This window comes from Poecilia reticulata, chromosome 20, assembly GCF_904066995.2.
Source record: "Poecilia reticulata chromosome 20, P_reticulata-male-v2, whole genome shotgun sequence".
NCBI classification, from domain to species: domain Eukaryota; kingdom Metazoa; phylum Chordata; class Actinopteri; order Cyprinodontiformes; family Poeciliidae; genus Poecilia; species Poecilia reticulata.
Window position 1 is genome coordinate 21,215,504 of NC_088849.1, and position 15,681 is coordinate 21,231,184.

The 15,681-nt window shown below is 38.8% G+C and overlaps 1 protein-coding gene across 2 annotated transcripts; it reads left to right on the forward strand.

Moving 5' to 3' along the window:
- Positions 1-445: 445 nt before the first annotated feature.
- Positions 446-12,140, forward strand: LOC103456785 (phenolphthiocerol/phthiocerol polyketide synthase subunit C-like). 2 transcript variants are annotated; one of them, XM_008396532.3, is made up of 6 exons: positions 446-899; positions 1,740-1,893; positions 2,623-2,783; positions 5,071-5,277; positions 5,361-5,548; positions 5,884-12,140. In XM_008396532.3, exons 1-6 carry the CDS (start codon positions 842-844, stop codon positions 11,416-11,418), a joined length of 6,303 nt encoding a protein of 2,100 aa, XP_008394754.1. In that variant the 5' UTR covers positions 446-841; the 3' UTR covers positions 11,419-12,140. The 2 variants fall into 2 exon arrangements, with proteins under 2 accessions (XP_008394754.1, XP_008394755.1); XM_008396533.3 differs by having other exon boundaries at positions 5,361-5,542; positions 5,884-12,139.
- The last annotated feature ends 3,541 nt before the right edge of the window (positions 12,141-15,681 follow it).

Genomic DNA, 15,681 nt, shown 5'->3' on the forward strand with positions numbered 1-15,681 from the left:
ATGTAAAAATGAAAAACAAGAGGATTCTTTATGTTTCATTTTTTAACCTTTTATATTCAGTCATATTTGGATTACATCACTTTTAAAATATATATTTTACAAATGTATATTTGTATTAACACCTCAGATGGAGCAGCTCGTCAACCAATAACCAATTTCCCCTTTGGGATCAATAAAGTATATTCTATTAAAATTTATTACTGTAGGACTTTAACATCTTTTAATGGAAGTTTATTTTTCTACATATTTCAAGTTATTGGTTTTGTTTAAAAATAAGTAGAGTGAATTGAAAAGTGACTTTTTACAGCTGGAATTTTTCAGCTCATAGAAAACAGATTTTAATGTAAAAATCAAAAACGAGAGGATTCCTGGTTTTTAATATTTAACATTTTAGAAATCAGTCATATTTGAATTACATGACTCTTAAAATCTATATTGTATATTTATATTTTTAATATTTAACACATTGGACGGAGTGGTTTATCATTAAAGTATATCCTGTTCTGTTACAGCAGGTTTAAGTAAAACACAGCCTCTATTGTATAACATGTTGATTAAACTTGGCCTCATCACTTGCAGGTTGTCATAAATGTATTTACTGGATCCTTCGTCTCCATGGCAACATATACAATCAGTCATTAATGTTTTATAAAGTGGCTGCTATAAGAGCAGCCGTGATAACATCTCCAGAGGGATGGATGCTGCGGCGCATCCAGGCGTTACTAAACCGAACGTTTAGCCGTGACTTTGAACAGAGTTAAAGCAGACGGCTGTTTTAACACTTTGGAGGATAAAAACGTGATTTAGGATTTAATTTTTTTACTTTCTGGAGTTTTTTAGGATGGAAGAAGCAGAGGATGGAGTCGCTGTGGTGGGAATCGGCTGCAACTTTCCAGGAGGTAAAGATAATTTCAGAGTTTCTCCTTTAGTAATAATATTTCGGTTGATTAAACATACATAATTAACCAGTATCATGAAATAACATATATTTTTGTTTTTATTATGAATATTTTTACATTAATCGCAGAATCACTACATATTTGGTCTATATTGATAATATTTATGTTGATTTAAAATTATTTGGTTTTGTTATTCTTTTTGTCCTCTTATTTCAGCACAAGCTTAGTTTAAATATTTTAATATTACTCGGCAACATGTAAAAAAAAAAAGAAAAATGATCCAAGTTTGTTTTTGTTTTGTTTTTTTTTTTACATTTTTTTAGAAAGAATTTTTTTTTTGTACATCTTGAGATTGAAGTGTTTGTCCACACTTTACAAAATAATACAGTTTTTAGTCCTTTCATAGATTTTTAAGGTGTTTTAGGTTTGTACTTTGACTGGGCCATTGATATGTTTTGATTGAAACAACTCCATTGTAGTTCTGGCTTTTTTAAAGAGTTTTTTCCTGTTAGAAAATTAACCGTTAAGTCTTTTTATATCGTCTCTTAACAGATTAATTGCACTATATTTACTTTTAGTCACAGAAACTGTAATTTAGCTTTAAAGTAATCATTTGATTTTACAAGTATGTTTCTTCTGACTTGAAGAAACAAGTCCAGTGAATATTCTATATATTTAATATTAGTTGTATTATCTATTGATACTGATCATGTCTTTATTGTGATATGTATTGGTATTGATTTATTGTGTTAGATGTGCAATGTAAAGAAGACATATGAGTATGTGACTGAAAATTAAAACAATATTTTCTCTCCACATATTGTGTTTTTTTACCCACAGGAGAGGGACTTGATAATTTCTGGAAGGTTCTGGTGGAAGGGAGGAACTTTTCTGTTTCAATCCCCAGAGAGAGGTTCGACGTTGGGAGCTGGTTTGACCCAGATGACACCAAACCGGGGAAAACCCGCACAGCCAGGGCCGCTCTGATCGACGGGTACGAACCTCAGCAAAAGTTCTTCACGTCTGTTTGTTCTTGATTCAGCCTCACGTTTTATGGGGTCTCATTTAAGTAAAGTTACACTGTAAAAAATTATTTCACCCGTCATAAAATCGTCATAATTTCACCATGTTATTCCTATATTTACAAGTTAAGGCTATATATGTAATTTTGAGCTAAATCTTTAACTTTCAAAATAAATATTTAGAAAGAAATCTAAATACTTAGTTTGATTGCTAGATATTAAGTTTGGAAAATAAATATTTAGTTTGAAAATTAAACATTTAGCTTGCAAACTAAATATTTAACTTGAAGATTAAATGTCTAATTAGAACATAAATATTTTGTATGGAACTCAATATTTAGTTAGAAAAAAAATACTAAATTTAGAGCTAATATTAAATTTGAAACCTAAATATTTAGTTTGCAAACTAAATATTTACTTTTTAAACTTGTATTTACTGACATAGCACTTTGAATATGTAGATTGTAAATATAAACATTTAGTTTTGAATTCTGATATTTGTAAATTTAGGCATAACGTGGCAAAAACATGACATCCATATTTTTTTCTCAATGATTGGCTAAACAAATTAAATCTCAATTGCAACATTAATCATAACAATCTGGAAATCTTAACTTGTACTGCTTGGGTCCAGATTATATGTAACGTAATTGAACTTGTTTATACAGTTCTAAATATTAGATTTTTATATACTTTCCCAGGTTCAACGAATTTGACCACAAGTTTTTCGGCATCAGTGACAGTGAAGTGGAGCAAATGGATCCTCAGCAGAAACAGCTGCTCCATTGTGTCTACAGAGCTCTGGAAAACGCCGGCGTTCCCATGGAGAGAGCCAGCGGGACCAGGACAGGAGTGTTTATTGGTAAACACAGAAAACGTACAACCCTTAGATCCATATTAAAGATAAGCTACTATGCTTCTCCAACAAGGTTAGGATAAGTTTATCTGCTATACCAGTGGTCCCCAAACTTTTTCCTGTGAGGGCCACATAACTTTTCCCTTCTCTGCTGGGGGGCCGGAGTCCGTTTGTAACAGAAAAAGTGTGACGATTGCAGGAGTTCGTAAATGTAAAAATGTATTGTTTTCCAGAAAGCACAATCAAATAACCCTCTCTGGGTTCTTCACAGAAAATATCCAGGAAGGATTATAATCCGTATTTTCCTAACTATGAGCCCCACCGGACTATAAACCACAACCCCAAAGTTTTTTTTAAACCAGTCAACATACACATCTAAGCCTCAGATATCTCTGCCGCTCCAGGTTTTCCACAACGATGCAGCAGCAGAGGGGGACAGACACCCCCTCTGCTGGGGTGTCACATTTATTACGCTGAAAAAGAAAAAGTTGCCAAGTTTAGATTTAACTGAACTGATTACGGTAGTTTCCGAACGGTAACTGTAACAGTAAAAGTGCTGATCCTTCGTGTCTGATACTAGCATGTGCTAAATGAAAATGTCCGCTTTGTTCTTCTTCTTTAGATTTCAACAGCAGCTTGCGTCCATTATTGTTGCACTACTGCCATCTACTGGATCCTAATATCTATACCTCAAATTCTCATAATGATCCCAGTATTATTTAAAAAAACTGTTAAATAGCATTTCCCCTCAATGCTATTTAACTGATCAACAACATTCTCAAATTTCAATTCCCTATTAAAACCTAATTCCGTTTTAATGGGCGCTTTCTTCTTTGATTTCCAATTTTGACTTCCAATGATTCACTTTGTAATGGTCTCGCTATGGTGTCTTGTACCAAAACTAACCATCAGCCAAACTCCTTTCACACGAGTCATGATTAATTAGTTCTTCCTTTATTTCCATGTAGAATTGAGTGAAACTGTCAAAACACAAACAACTCAGGATGAGCTCAGAGCAGCTTACAGAAGTGTTTTACATTCAGATACATACATTATAAGTACAACTGATTCAACGGCTACCTCAGAATGCTATGAGCGGCAATGCTATGTAACGACCTGAGAAATCTTAGCAGCCTGCTAGTTAGCAATGACGTAGCACATAATCAAATCGCCCGCAGGTATTTCCAAAACTAATTCAATAAACAAGTTACTTCTTTTATCATATGTTAACATAAAGGCTCGTTTTGAAGTCTAAGCTGCTACTTACAGGCATTGCTTCGAAGAACTCGACCGGAATGCGGCGTTCATAACAGACACGTGTGTTCATCTGCTCCACCGCTAGCAAACAACCGCACTGATTAAATAAAAATAAAAGTAAAGCAGTTCCCTAAAAGTCCAACAGATGGCAGCAATGCACCATGCAAAACAAAACACCCACAGTTTACAGGACACACTTCCTGCTAAAGAGCCCCCTGGTGGTTGAAGAAAATTCCACATATAAACCGGAAAAATACGGTATATGAAAAGAAATCTGAATTCTCTCTGGTATTGTTCAGGGGGCCGGACCAAATGTGGAGGCGGGCCGGATCCGGCCCGCGGGCCGTAGTTTGGGGACCCCTGTGCTATACAAAACATTTTCATTATATTTTTTGCAATAAATCATCTCAGATAATGAGATTTTAATCTGGTCAGTTCTGAATATTTTGAGCTGTTTTAAGGCTTCTTATCACCTTAAATGCAAATAAGCTGCTGCTGGCCACGCCCCCAAACTCAACGTTTACACTTGCACATGAAAATGGCCGCAAACAGATACAAAATGATATAATTATATATGTTTGAAAAGCAGAAGTAGAGCTTCCCGCACAATCAATAAGGATCCAGAAAGTGGTTTCTGGATAATATGTCAACAATAAAACACTTGTCTTTTCCAGCAGCCATTGTACAGTGCATACAGCAGTAAAACCTGCTGACCAAACGTGCTAGAGCTCCTCTTGGGTTGCTAGGTGATGGACTGAGTTCCACTTGGGTTGCTAGGTAACTGGCTGAGTTCCGCATGGGTTGCCTGGTAACAGTGCATTGTAACTTTAAGGTTTTGGGTGGGGGAAAAAAATCTATTTAGTAATTTATTGGAAAAAAAAAACAGCTGGTGTGATTTTAGAAGCATAAAGACCCAAATGGAAGTTTACAAATGTGCAAGATGTGAATTTTGCATAATAGCTCCCCTTTAACGTTTTTATTTAAACTATTCAGACAAACAGATGCTGAGATAATTCTTTTTCTTCTTCTATGGTAGGAATAATGAACAGAGACTACGAGACTAATGCTGCACATGTGCACCCAACTGTGATCAACCACTGGACCGGAACAGGACTCGCCATGAGCATCGCAGCCAACAGAGTCTCCTACATCTTTAACTTCACCGGACCGTCACTCGCCATAGACTGCGCCTGCTCTTCCTCACTTGTGGCTCTTCATCTCGCCTGCCAGGCCATTAAACAAGGTCTGTCCTGCAGCAGTGGTTCACCTGCCAAATCAACAGGCAGCTTTATTATTGATGCTATTTATAAGATTTATCTTGTCCAGGCGATTGTGAAATGGCTGTTTGTGGAGGCGTTAACTGCATCATTGAGCCAAGAGTGTTTGTGGCGCTCAGCAAGGCCAAGATGATTTCACCTGAAGGGACGAGCAAGCCATTCTCCAACAGAGCAGACGGCTACGGGAGAGGAGAGGGCTGTGGGGTGGTTCTCCTGAAGCCACTGAAAAAGGTGAAGGTTTGTAGAGTGATTAAAGAAACGGATTCTATTTTACCAATGTCCAATAATATTAACTTCTGATATTAAGATCTCGATGTTTAAGATTTTTTGATAGTTTTATAAATGCACCCAACCTTTGACAATTAATTATAGTGAATAAAATATGCAACCTATCTAACTACATGTCAACTTTATTCCACTGGACTAGCTAACACATTATACAAGTTGTGTTGGATTTAAAAATTACAGCTAGCAATTTTCCTAATCCCATGAATATTTGACCCTATAAAACGTTTACACAATGTTCTTTTCCTCATTTTTTGTTTCATCCTGGTCCCGTTTTCAATTTGAAGGCTCTTCAAGACCATGACCACATCTGGGGAATCATCAGTAAAACTGCAGTCAACCAAGATGGACACGCTGTCAGTCCGATTACTAAGCCCTCCATGACTCAACAAGAGGAACTGCTGCGCAGAACCTACTCAGACACTGACATTGCCAATGTCCAGTACATCGAGGCCCATGGGACTGGAACCCCAGTGGGAGACCCAACAGAGGCAGGAAGCATCTCCAACGTCATCGCCAAAGCCAGACCTTCCGGGTCGGGGACTCTGTGGATCGGCTCGGTGAAGAGCAACATCGGACACACGGAGTCAGCAGCAGGAGTGGCCGGACTAATTAAAGTTCTGCTGATGATGAAGCATGAAACTATCGTCCCATCTGTTTTCTACTCTGATGAAACTTCCAGTGTCGATACCAAATCCCTGAATATTAAAATTCCCACGAACATTGAGAAATGGGAATCTACCACAGCGAGGGTTGCAGGGGTGAACAACTTTGGTTTTGGGGGAACGAATGCACATGCCATCGTCAAACAGCACATGCAGACAAGCTTAAAAAAACATAGCAGGGAGAAGCAGGTGAAATACTTTGTCCTGTCAGCAAATTCACAGAAATCTCTGACTCTAACGATAGAAGACACCATAAAACAGTTGGTGGATGGTGTCACCATAGATCTTGGTTCTGCTTTGTACACATCAGCCTGCAGGAGAAGTCACCAAAAGCATAAATACAGAAAGGCCATTGCGGTTTCATCTGTAGGTGATCTAAAGGAGAAGCTCATAGCCAGTGCTGGCAAAAACGTCAGCTTGGCTCTCTCAGATCCAAGATTAGTGTTTATCTTCTGCGGAAATGGTGTCACTTACCACGGCATGTGTAAGCAGCTATTGAAAAACCAGCCTGTATTCAGAGAAAAAATCAAAGAAATCACTCACATTTTCCAAAGGATGAGCTCCCTAAACATCCTGGACACACTTGAGAGTGAGTTTGAAAGGAGTGATATCAAAAACCCAGATGTTGTCCAGCCTCTCCTCTTTGCCATTCAGGTTGGGGTTAACACCCTTCTCAGGCACTGGGGTGTCAAACCTGATGCTGTGCTCGGTCATTCGGTTGGTGAAGTTGCTGCCGCTCACTGCTCCGGCCTCTTGTCTCTCAAAGACGCTGTGAAAGTCATATTCTTCCGCAGCTCCCTTCAAGGGAAAGTTTCTGGTGGTAAAATGCTTGTGGTCAGCAACATGGCTGTATCAGATGTGGCTTCAATCCTCCCTAAATATTCTGGAAGACTTGGCATTGCAGCCTTTAATAGCCCACAGTCCTGCACTCTCTCAGGAGAAGCAGATGCAATCGAGAGCCTCCTAAAAGAGCTAAGCAACTCATCAAACAATCAGAATCTCTTCCTCCATGTGCTCGATGTCCCTGTTGCTTACCATAGTTACATGATGGACCCAATTCTCCAGGAAATCAGGGACACAATTGGCACCTTGCATAAGAATGAGCTTGACACGGAGTTGTTCTCGACAGTTACAGGAAGGGAAGCTGAGATCAGAGATTTCTGCACGGGTGAATACTGGGCGAGGAACATCCGTGAGCCCGTTGCTTTTGAGCAAGCTTTGAGGTCAGCAGCTAAAGGGAAGAAAGGTGTAGTATTTGTAGAGATAGGGCCAAGAAGAGCACTGCAAAGAAACATTATGGAAACTCTTCAAAAAAACGTAGCAGTTGTTGCCTCAGTGGAACCCGAGAAAGATCATGAATCAGTCATCTCAGTTGTTTCCAAGTTGTTCGAACTGGGCATTCAGGTAGATTGGACCATCTTCTACAAAGGCTATGAGACAACGCCACTGTTTTTCCCAAAGTACCAGTTTGACTGTTCCAATAGAGATGTGATCATCAGAGCTGCCCAGAACAATAAAGCAAGTTTTCATCCTGTTCTCTGTCAGACTGGAAGTGAAAGCAATATTTTCAGCTGTTCCTTAACATCTGACTCAACCTTCTACTTGAAGGAGCACAGGCATAATAACATACCTATCATTCCCGGCGCCTTCTACGCAGAGTTGGGTCTGGCGTCGGTCATGGCCACCACTAAACCAAAAGTGTCCCTGAGCTCGCTGCATCTCAGTGTCAAGTTTCACAGCCCATTTATTTTGACACAGAACTCTGCTGAAATGAAGGTCCAAGTAGAGCAGAAAGGAAAAGAAACTGGCTTCAAAGTATTTTCTTCTTCGATGGTCTATGCTTCAGGCACGGTGGTTCTAAAGGGAGAGAGGCAGACTGAGGAACAAGCCATTTCAGTAAGCTCGATCTCTAAAAGATGCACCTCTGTTGTGAGTTTTCAGGAGTTTTATGGATATCTTTCTCAAGGTGGCTTCCAGTATGGTGATGTCTTCCAGAATAAAGAAAATGTGCACTATGGTGAGGCTCTAAAGGAGGCCTTTGCAGCTGTTTCAGTTCCAGAAGAGCTCCGACCACATTTGCATGACTACTGCATTCATCCTGTTGTGTTGGATTACTTAATGCAACTTCTCCCCGTCACCGTTGAGCATATATTTGCAGGCAGACCGGGGTTTCCTGCCAAAATAGGGAGTCTTGCTGTGTTTGAACCCTTGCAGAACGAGATGATTATCTACCTGAGAGCAACTGATGTGGGTGTAGATCACTTTGAGGTTTGTGGCTGCTTTGCAGATAAGGAAGGCAGAGTGTTGGTTGAGGTGAAGCATGTGATAATCCAGTACCTCGGCAGTCGATGTCATGTGGTCGAAGAGTACTTCTACCATAATGACTTCAGTATTGTCCCTGAAAGCTCCACTTCTTCAAAGCCTCCAAGGGCTTTGGTGTTCTCTGATCATTTAGGCATCTCAAAATCTCTACAACCGCATTTAGACCAAGAATCTAGATTTGTTTCCTTCACACATGCAAAGGATATTTTAAGCAATGGATTCCCATCTCTTCTTTCAAACCTCAGCATTCCGGATATTAAGAAAAACTTTGATGAAGTGTTGTTTTTGTGGGGCAAAGAAGATCTTACATCACAATCACCAGATGTCATTTTGCATAATCTTGCAAGTTGCTGTGAGATTTTCCGGCAAATTGTCCAGGAGCTGAAGTGGATTCAGTTCCCCAAAGCCATCAGAGCAGTGACCTATCGCTCATCTGACGTCACCGTGGATCACATAAGTCCAGGTTTTGCTCTGGCTGGAATGGTCAGGTCTTTTGCAGCAGAGATCCCTGATCTTTCGTTTCAACTGATTGACATAGGCTCCATTTTTACTGAGGACATTAAAGCTCTCTCTGTGGTCCTGAGATCACATCCTTGTGAAAAGTACCCAGAATTGGTCATAAAAGACGGGCTGATCTTAAAACCGTCAGTCGTCCGAACCCCACTGGAAGACACTGACCATACAGAAAGTAGTTACACCTCCACAACTTCTAAACCTTGCATCTTTCAGACGGCTGACGCGCATATGGTGACTCAACTGAGTGCCATTCCTTGCGACGAGGAAACGGATCCAATCAATGGCACATCAGTTGAAATTCGACTAAGTAAAATATGCGTTCATTCATCTGATTACTTTCCAGTCAGTGCCTCACATCTAAACTTTGGTCAGACGCTCTACTGGAACAAACACTCATCTCAGAAGCATGAGCTAATCGCGCTTGACTTTAGCGGTACTGTCACTGCAGTCGGAAAAGATGTCAGAAAACTCAAAGTTGGGGATCACATTGCCTCTTGTTATCTAGTTGTAGCGGCTAGTAAGATTCATGTGCCAGAGGACGTGTGCTACAGTATCAAGAGGTTCACACATTTTCAAGAAACGCCTTGTGTTTCCTACTTTGTGTTGGCTTGGGAGATGCTTCATCGAATCTTGCCTAAACCCAAACAGAATCTGGGGATCATTTGCCCCAACCCTGATTCAGCTATTGTGAAAGTCTTTGCACTTACTTCTCATAAATCTGGTTGGAATGTGATTTTAAGCACACAGTGTAATGGATCTTTTGCAGATGTCAATCAGTTGGATGCATTTGTCATCCTGCCACCATTCAATGAGTCTCTCATTGTGAAAACTTGCGATTTCCCAGGTGCTCGGCATGTTGTAGTACTCTGTGAATCTCAAATGCAAACCCTCCTTGTTCAAGACCTGTGCCAAAACATAAAGGAGAGTGTTCATGTGCAAACAGTTCAGATGCAAACTGTTTTGCAAAAGGGTTATCTGAGAGCATACACACCTCACATTTATCACTGGCTGAAGTCGCTGAACTTCAGCAGGAAGTTTGTTATCGAAAACTTCACTTTTCAGAATGTGAAATCTAAAAGTAATGATGTAAAACCACAGATATCATCATACTTCAGTTCAAAGAAACTGGCTGTGATTGCTTTGGAAAAAGATGACAAGACCACACTGACTGAGATTCAGCTGCTACCAGTGAAGAAGCAGTTGTTCAGAAAGAGAGCGGTGTACCTTGTGACAGGCGGTCTCTCTGGCCTGGGCTTTGAAACGGTCAAGTTTATCTCACAAAGAGGAGGGGAGTACATCGTGATTCTCTCCAGGAGCAAACCCACAGCAGAAATACAGCAAGAAATACTCAATATTCAGCAGCAATGTGGAAACAGCATCACCAGCATGGTGTGTGACATTTCTGTCTCTGAGGGTGTGCACAAGGTCATCCTTGAAATCCAGCAGAAGTTTAAGGGTTTCCCAATCAAAGGGGTGTTTCACAGTGCGGTTGTCCTCCATGACGGTCTGATCGAGACCCTTAACAGAACCCTTTATGAGAAGGTTTTTAAACCCAAAGTCAGTGGGGTGTTAAATTTACACCATGCTACAAAGCACTGCCATCTGGACTACTTTGTGTGTTTCTCCTCCATCTCAGCATTCCTTGGAAATGCATCCCAAACAAACTATGCAGCAGCCAACTCTTTTCTTGACTTGTTCTGCCACTTCAGGCGCAAACTCGGGCTGCCTGGGCAGTCCATCAACTGGGGGGCTCTGAACCTTGGTCTGCTCCTGAACAAGGAACACTTCCATCGCTTTCTGGAGGCAAAGGGGATGATGGTGTTGGGTGTTGCAGAAGTCCATAAAAGCCTGGAGCAATGCCTCATCCTGAATCGGCCCCAGCAGGCTGTCTGCAGGTTTCACTTTAGGAACATCAGATACAACATCCTCTCTCAAAATAAAGCCTTGACCTTACGTCTTTCTGCATTAGTCAATGAGGCTTTCCAAAAATCCAAAGAGGAAGAGTTTAAAACCGAGCAAAGTGACTCTGTCTCACCAAAAGAATATGTTTTCTCTCTGCTCAGCGAGACAATAGGCATTGATCAGAGTGAGCTGAGCGATGACTCCCCTCTGTCATCCTTAGGCATGGACTCCATGCAGGCAATGACTCTGCAGAACATGATGTTTCAGGAGAGAGGAGTGAATGTGCCTCTGGTGAAGTTGTTGGATCCCAACGCCACAATATCAAAGGTGGTAACCATGCTGAGTGAAGCAATCGTCAACGAAAAGTCTCCCACAGACGAAGACAAGAACGACGTTGATGTTTTAACAAGATTATAAAAAATTAAACTCGATAATTAGCTACATGTGTTGATGGCTAATAATTATTCTGTTATCAGCTTTTTTGTACACATTTTTATGAAAAATCTCCATGTTTTAGTGCATTTTAGTTGAAGTGACGTGTAAGGTTTCCCCTGATTTCCTGTTTGTTTTGTAAAATGCTTCAAATCATCAGGCAAATAATATCACACATTTTGGATACCTACTTCTATGAGCTTTTACTACTGTTTGTTTTTTTCTCCATTTGTGAATCCTAACTGGCTGTTTAGAAATGAGATCTTGTAACTCAGTGATCCAGTTTCTCATCTCTGTTATTGCATTTATTTTGATCTAGGTATGATACATGTTTTTCTATTCTTTTATTCTTCTTCATGATGTCAAAAAGATTATTTTCAAGGGATTCTTTTTCCATCTACTCTAGTAGTAATCTGAAATTGTACTCAGTTTTCCAAAAATGTGTTTAATCAAAGTTCATTCATAATTTATCAAGGAGTAAACTGCTTTTTCAAATTGAGACAAGATGCTTTGAATTTTTTAAAAACATATTTTTAGTTTGTGTTAATTTATGTCAATCAGTTTTTAATAAAAATGTGGAAAAAGTCAGAATCAAACCTAAAAAATATAATTGTGTGTGGGTGTGTGTTCTGTATTTGATGCCTTGTGGGGACCATTTTACTGGATGAAACAGCTTGTCAACTAATAAGCAATCTCCTTTTGGTGATTAATAAAGTATATTCTATTAAAATAATTTATTATTACTGTAGGACTTTTACATCTTTTACTTTTTTATGGAAGTATATTTTTCCACATATTCCAAGTTATTGGTTTTGTTTAAAAATAAGTAGATTGAATTGAAAAGTGAGTTTTTATAGCTGGAATTTGTCTATTAAAAATAAATATTAAAGCAGTCATTTTTGTCAAACAAGGTATTAAAACAATAATTAGTTTATAAGGCAGAAACTCATAAAAACTAAGATTTTAATGTAAAAATCAAAAACAAGATGATTCTTTGTTTATAGTATTAATTAAAAAGAAATTCTATCATTTTAATTACATTACTCTTAAAATATGTATTGTATACATTTATAAATATTTATATTTTAAATATTTAACACATTGGACGGAGTGGTTTATCATTAAAGTATATCCTGTTCTGTTACAGCAGGTTTAAGTAAAACACAGCCTCTATTGTATAACATGTTGATTAAACTTGGCCTCATCACTTGCAGGTTGTCATAAATGTATTTACTGGATCCTTTGTCTCCATGGCAACATATACAATCAGTCATTAATGTTTCATAAAGTAGCTGCTATAAGAGCAGCCGTGATAACATCTCCAGAGGGATGGATGCTGCGGCGCATCCAGGCGTTACTAAACCGAACGTTTAGCCGTGACTTTGAACAGAGTTCAAGCAGACGGCTGTTTTAACGCTTTGGATGATAAAAACGTGATTTAGGATTTAATTTTTTTACTTTCTGGAGTTTTTTAGGATGGAAGAAGCAGAGGATGGAGTCGCTGTGGTGGGAATCGGCTGCAACTTTCCAGGAGGTAAAGATAATTTCAGAGTTTCTCCTTTAGTAATAATATTTAGGTTTATTAAACATATCAATATAGTTAACCATTGACATGAAATAAAATCTATTTTTGTTTTTCTTCTAATTATATTGTTACATTAATCACAGAATCACTAGACATTAGGTCTATATTAACGTTTATTTAAAATTATTTATTTATTATTTTTGTCTTTCAGCACAGGCTTAGATTAAATATTTGTTTACAAGCAGCAACCAAAAAATTACATTACTCAGCAACATATAAACAAAAAGAAAAATTCTGTAAGTTTTTTTTATTACTTTTTTTAAAAGAAAAACATTTTTTGTGTATCTTCAAATTGAAGTGTTTGTCCACACTTCTCTGTAAAATAATTTTTTTTAGTCCTTTCATAGATTTTCAAGGTGTTTTATGTCCGTACTTTGACTGGGCCATTAGAATGTTTTGATTGAAACGACTCCATTGTAGTTCTGGCTGCTTGTTTGGAGTTATTTACAGTTAGAAAATTAACCATTAAGTTTTTTATAGTCTCTTAAAGGATTTAGAGTTTATAAACTGGCAGATTAAGCTTTAAAGTAATCATTTGATTTTACAAGTACATTCCTTCTGACTTGAAGTAACAAGTCCAGTGAATATTCTATATATTTAATATTAGTTGTATTATCTATTGATACTGATCATGTCTTAATTGTGATGTATTGTTTTTGATTTGATTGTGTTAGATGTGCAATGTAAAGAAGACATATGAGTATGTGACTGAAAATTAAAACAATATTTTCTCTCCACATATTGTGTTTTTTTACCCACAGGAGAGGGACTTGATAATTTCTGGAAGGTTCTGGTGGAAGGGAGGAACTTTTCTGTTTCAATCCCCAGAGAGAGGTTCGACGTTGGGAGCTGGTTTGACCCAGATGACACCAAACCAGGGAAAACCCGCACAGCCAGGGCCGCTCTGATCGACGGGTACGAACCTCAGCAAAAGTTCTTTACGTCTGTTTGTTCGTGATTCAGCCTCACGTTTTATGGGGTCTCATTTAAGTAAAGTTACACTGTAAAAAATTATTTCACCCGTCATAAAATCGTCATACTTTCACTCAGGGTTGTGCAGAGACCACTAAAGAGGCAGGTGCTCAAAGAAAAGGGCACATCTAACTGCATTTTAGGACAGAATATTAAAATCACACAGCTTTCAGAGTTTAATAAACAATAATAAAATACAAATTGTGAGATATACAACTAGATTTAGTACATCTTAACATAACAGCTGCCTTGTAATATTAAATATATTGTTCACTACCAAAAACTGCATGTTGATCATGGTAAGAACCTTAATTTTCTTTTTGTTCTTACATGCGGTACTCGTTCTGACCCAGTTGGTCAACGATCCACTACCTTTGGCTGCTTCTGGCAGATCCTTTCTGTTTCGTTTCTGACGTCTTTCTTTACATGGCATCTTTGAACTGAAAAAAGCAAAACATAATGAATTATGATCAGAATACTATATTAAACCACACTACCAATTATTTACCCTTGTGTTTAAACCAATATGTTTTTCAGTCCATAGCACAACATAACAATATTACTTAAAGTCTGAGTCTGAATTGAGTTATTTCCCCTTCATTAATGACACGCTTATATTACATTCATTATATCTATCATGGTAATTCAGGGTGAGTTATTTTTAATTCTAAATGAATATTCTTGTTGGACTATTATTTAAGTCAGGGGTGGGCAACTCCAGGCCTGGAGGGCCGGTCTCCTGCAACTTTTAGATGTGTCTCTACTTCAACACACCTGAGTCAAATAATAAGGTTGTTAGCAGGACTCTGGAGAACCTGCCTGCACTGAGGAGGTGATTCAGCTATTGGATCCAGGTGTGTTCTATCAGGGAGACATCTATGAGTTGCAGGACACCAGCCCTCGAGGACCAGGATTGCCCACCCCTGAGCTAGCTAATGGTCACAAACCAATAAGTGACACTGTCTAGGACAGGGGTGGGCAACTCCAGGTCTGGAGGGCCGGTCTCCTGCAACTTTTAGATGTGTCTCAACTTCAACACACCTTAGTCAAATAATGAGGTCGTTAGCAGGACTCTGGAGAACTTGATTGCACTTAGGAGGTGATTCAGCTGTTGGATTCAAGTGTGTTGGACCAGGGAAACATCTAAGAGTTGTAGGACACCGGCCCTTGAGGACCAGGATTGCCCACCCCTGATTTAAGTGCTACTCTCCTTCGAGATACATTTACCTAACGCTGAAATAAATGAAATGTACATTATGCAGCAAAGGAAATTAGAAGTTCGGACATTATGGAGATGATCGGTTTTGGACGGGCGATGTGCCCCTATAGCATAAACAATACTGAAGAATGACTGCTATCATTAACGATACAGGAAAGAAGCTTTAGCTAGCAGCTAGCTTATAGCACAACAACAACAGCCTAATGTCTGTATGATAGAAATACTGGATCGATAGATAAGAACAGTTTTTCCTCACCTGGCTGTCTCCTCCCGCTCAGTAGTTCTTCAGAGAAAGGCAGACGCAGAGGCCTGTCAGTGTCTGTTGTATTTCATTACCTCTCTCCTTAAACCGCGACTCCGAGCTGAAGCAGAAACGATACTTCAACATTTTCCGTCATCTGAGAAGTAGCAAGTCTACTCCACTTTATTTACCAAAAACTCTTTAAAAAAATTCACCAAAAACTGTTCTGTA

Bases quoted from the DNA above. Each gene is read 5' to 3' on its own strand.
- LOC103456785 (XM_008396532.3), top strand. From the start codon at position 842: ATGGAAGAAGCAGAGGATGGAGTCGCTGTGGTGGGAATCGGCTGCAAC. The intron at 2,784-5,070 runs GTAAACACAGAA...CTTCTATGGTAG, and splicing joins CAGGACAGGAGTGTTTATTG to GAATAATGAACAGAGACTAC. The intron at 5,278-5,360 runs GTCTGTCCTGCA...TATCTTGTCCAG, and splicing joins CTGCCAGGCCATTAAACAAG to GCGATTGTGAAATGGCTGTT.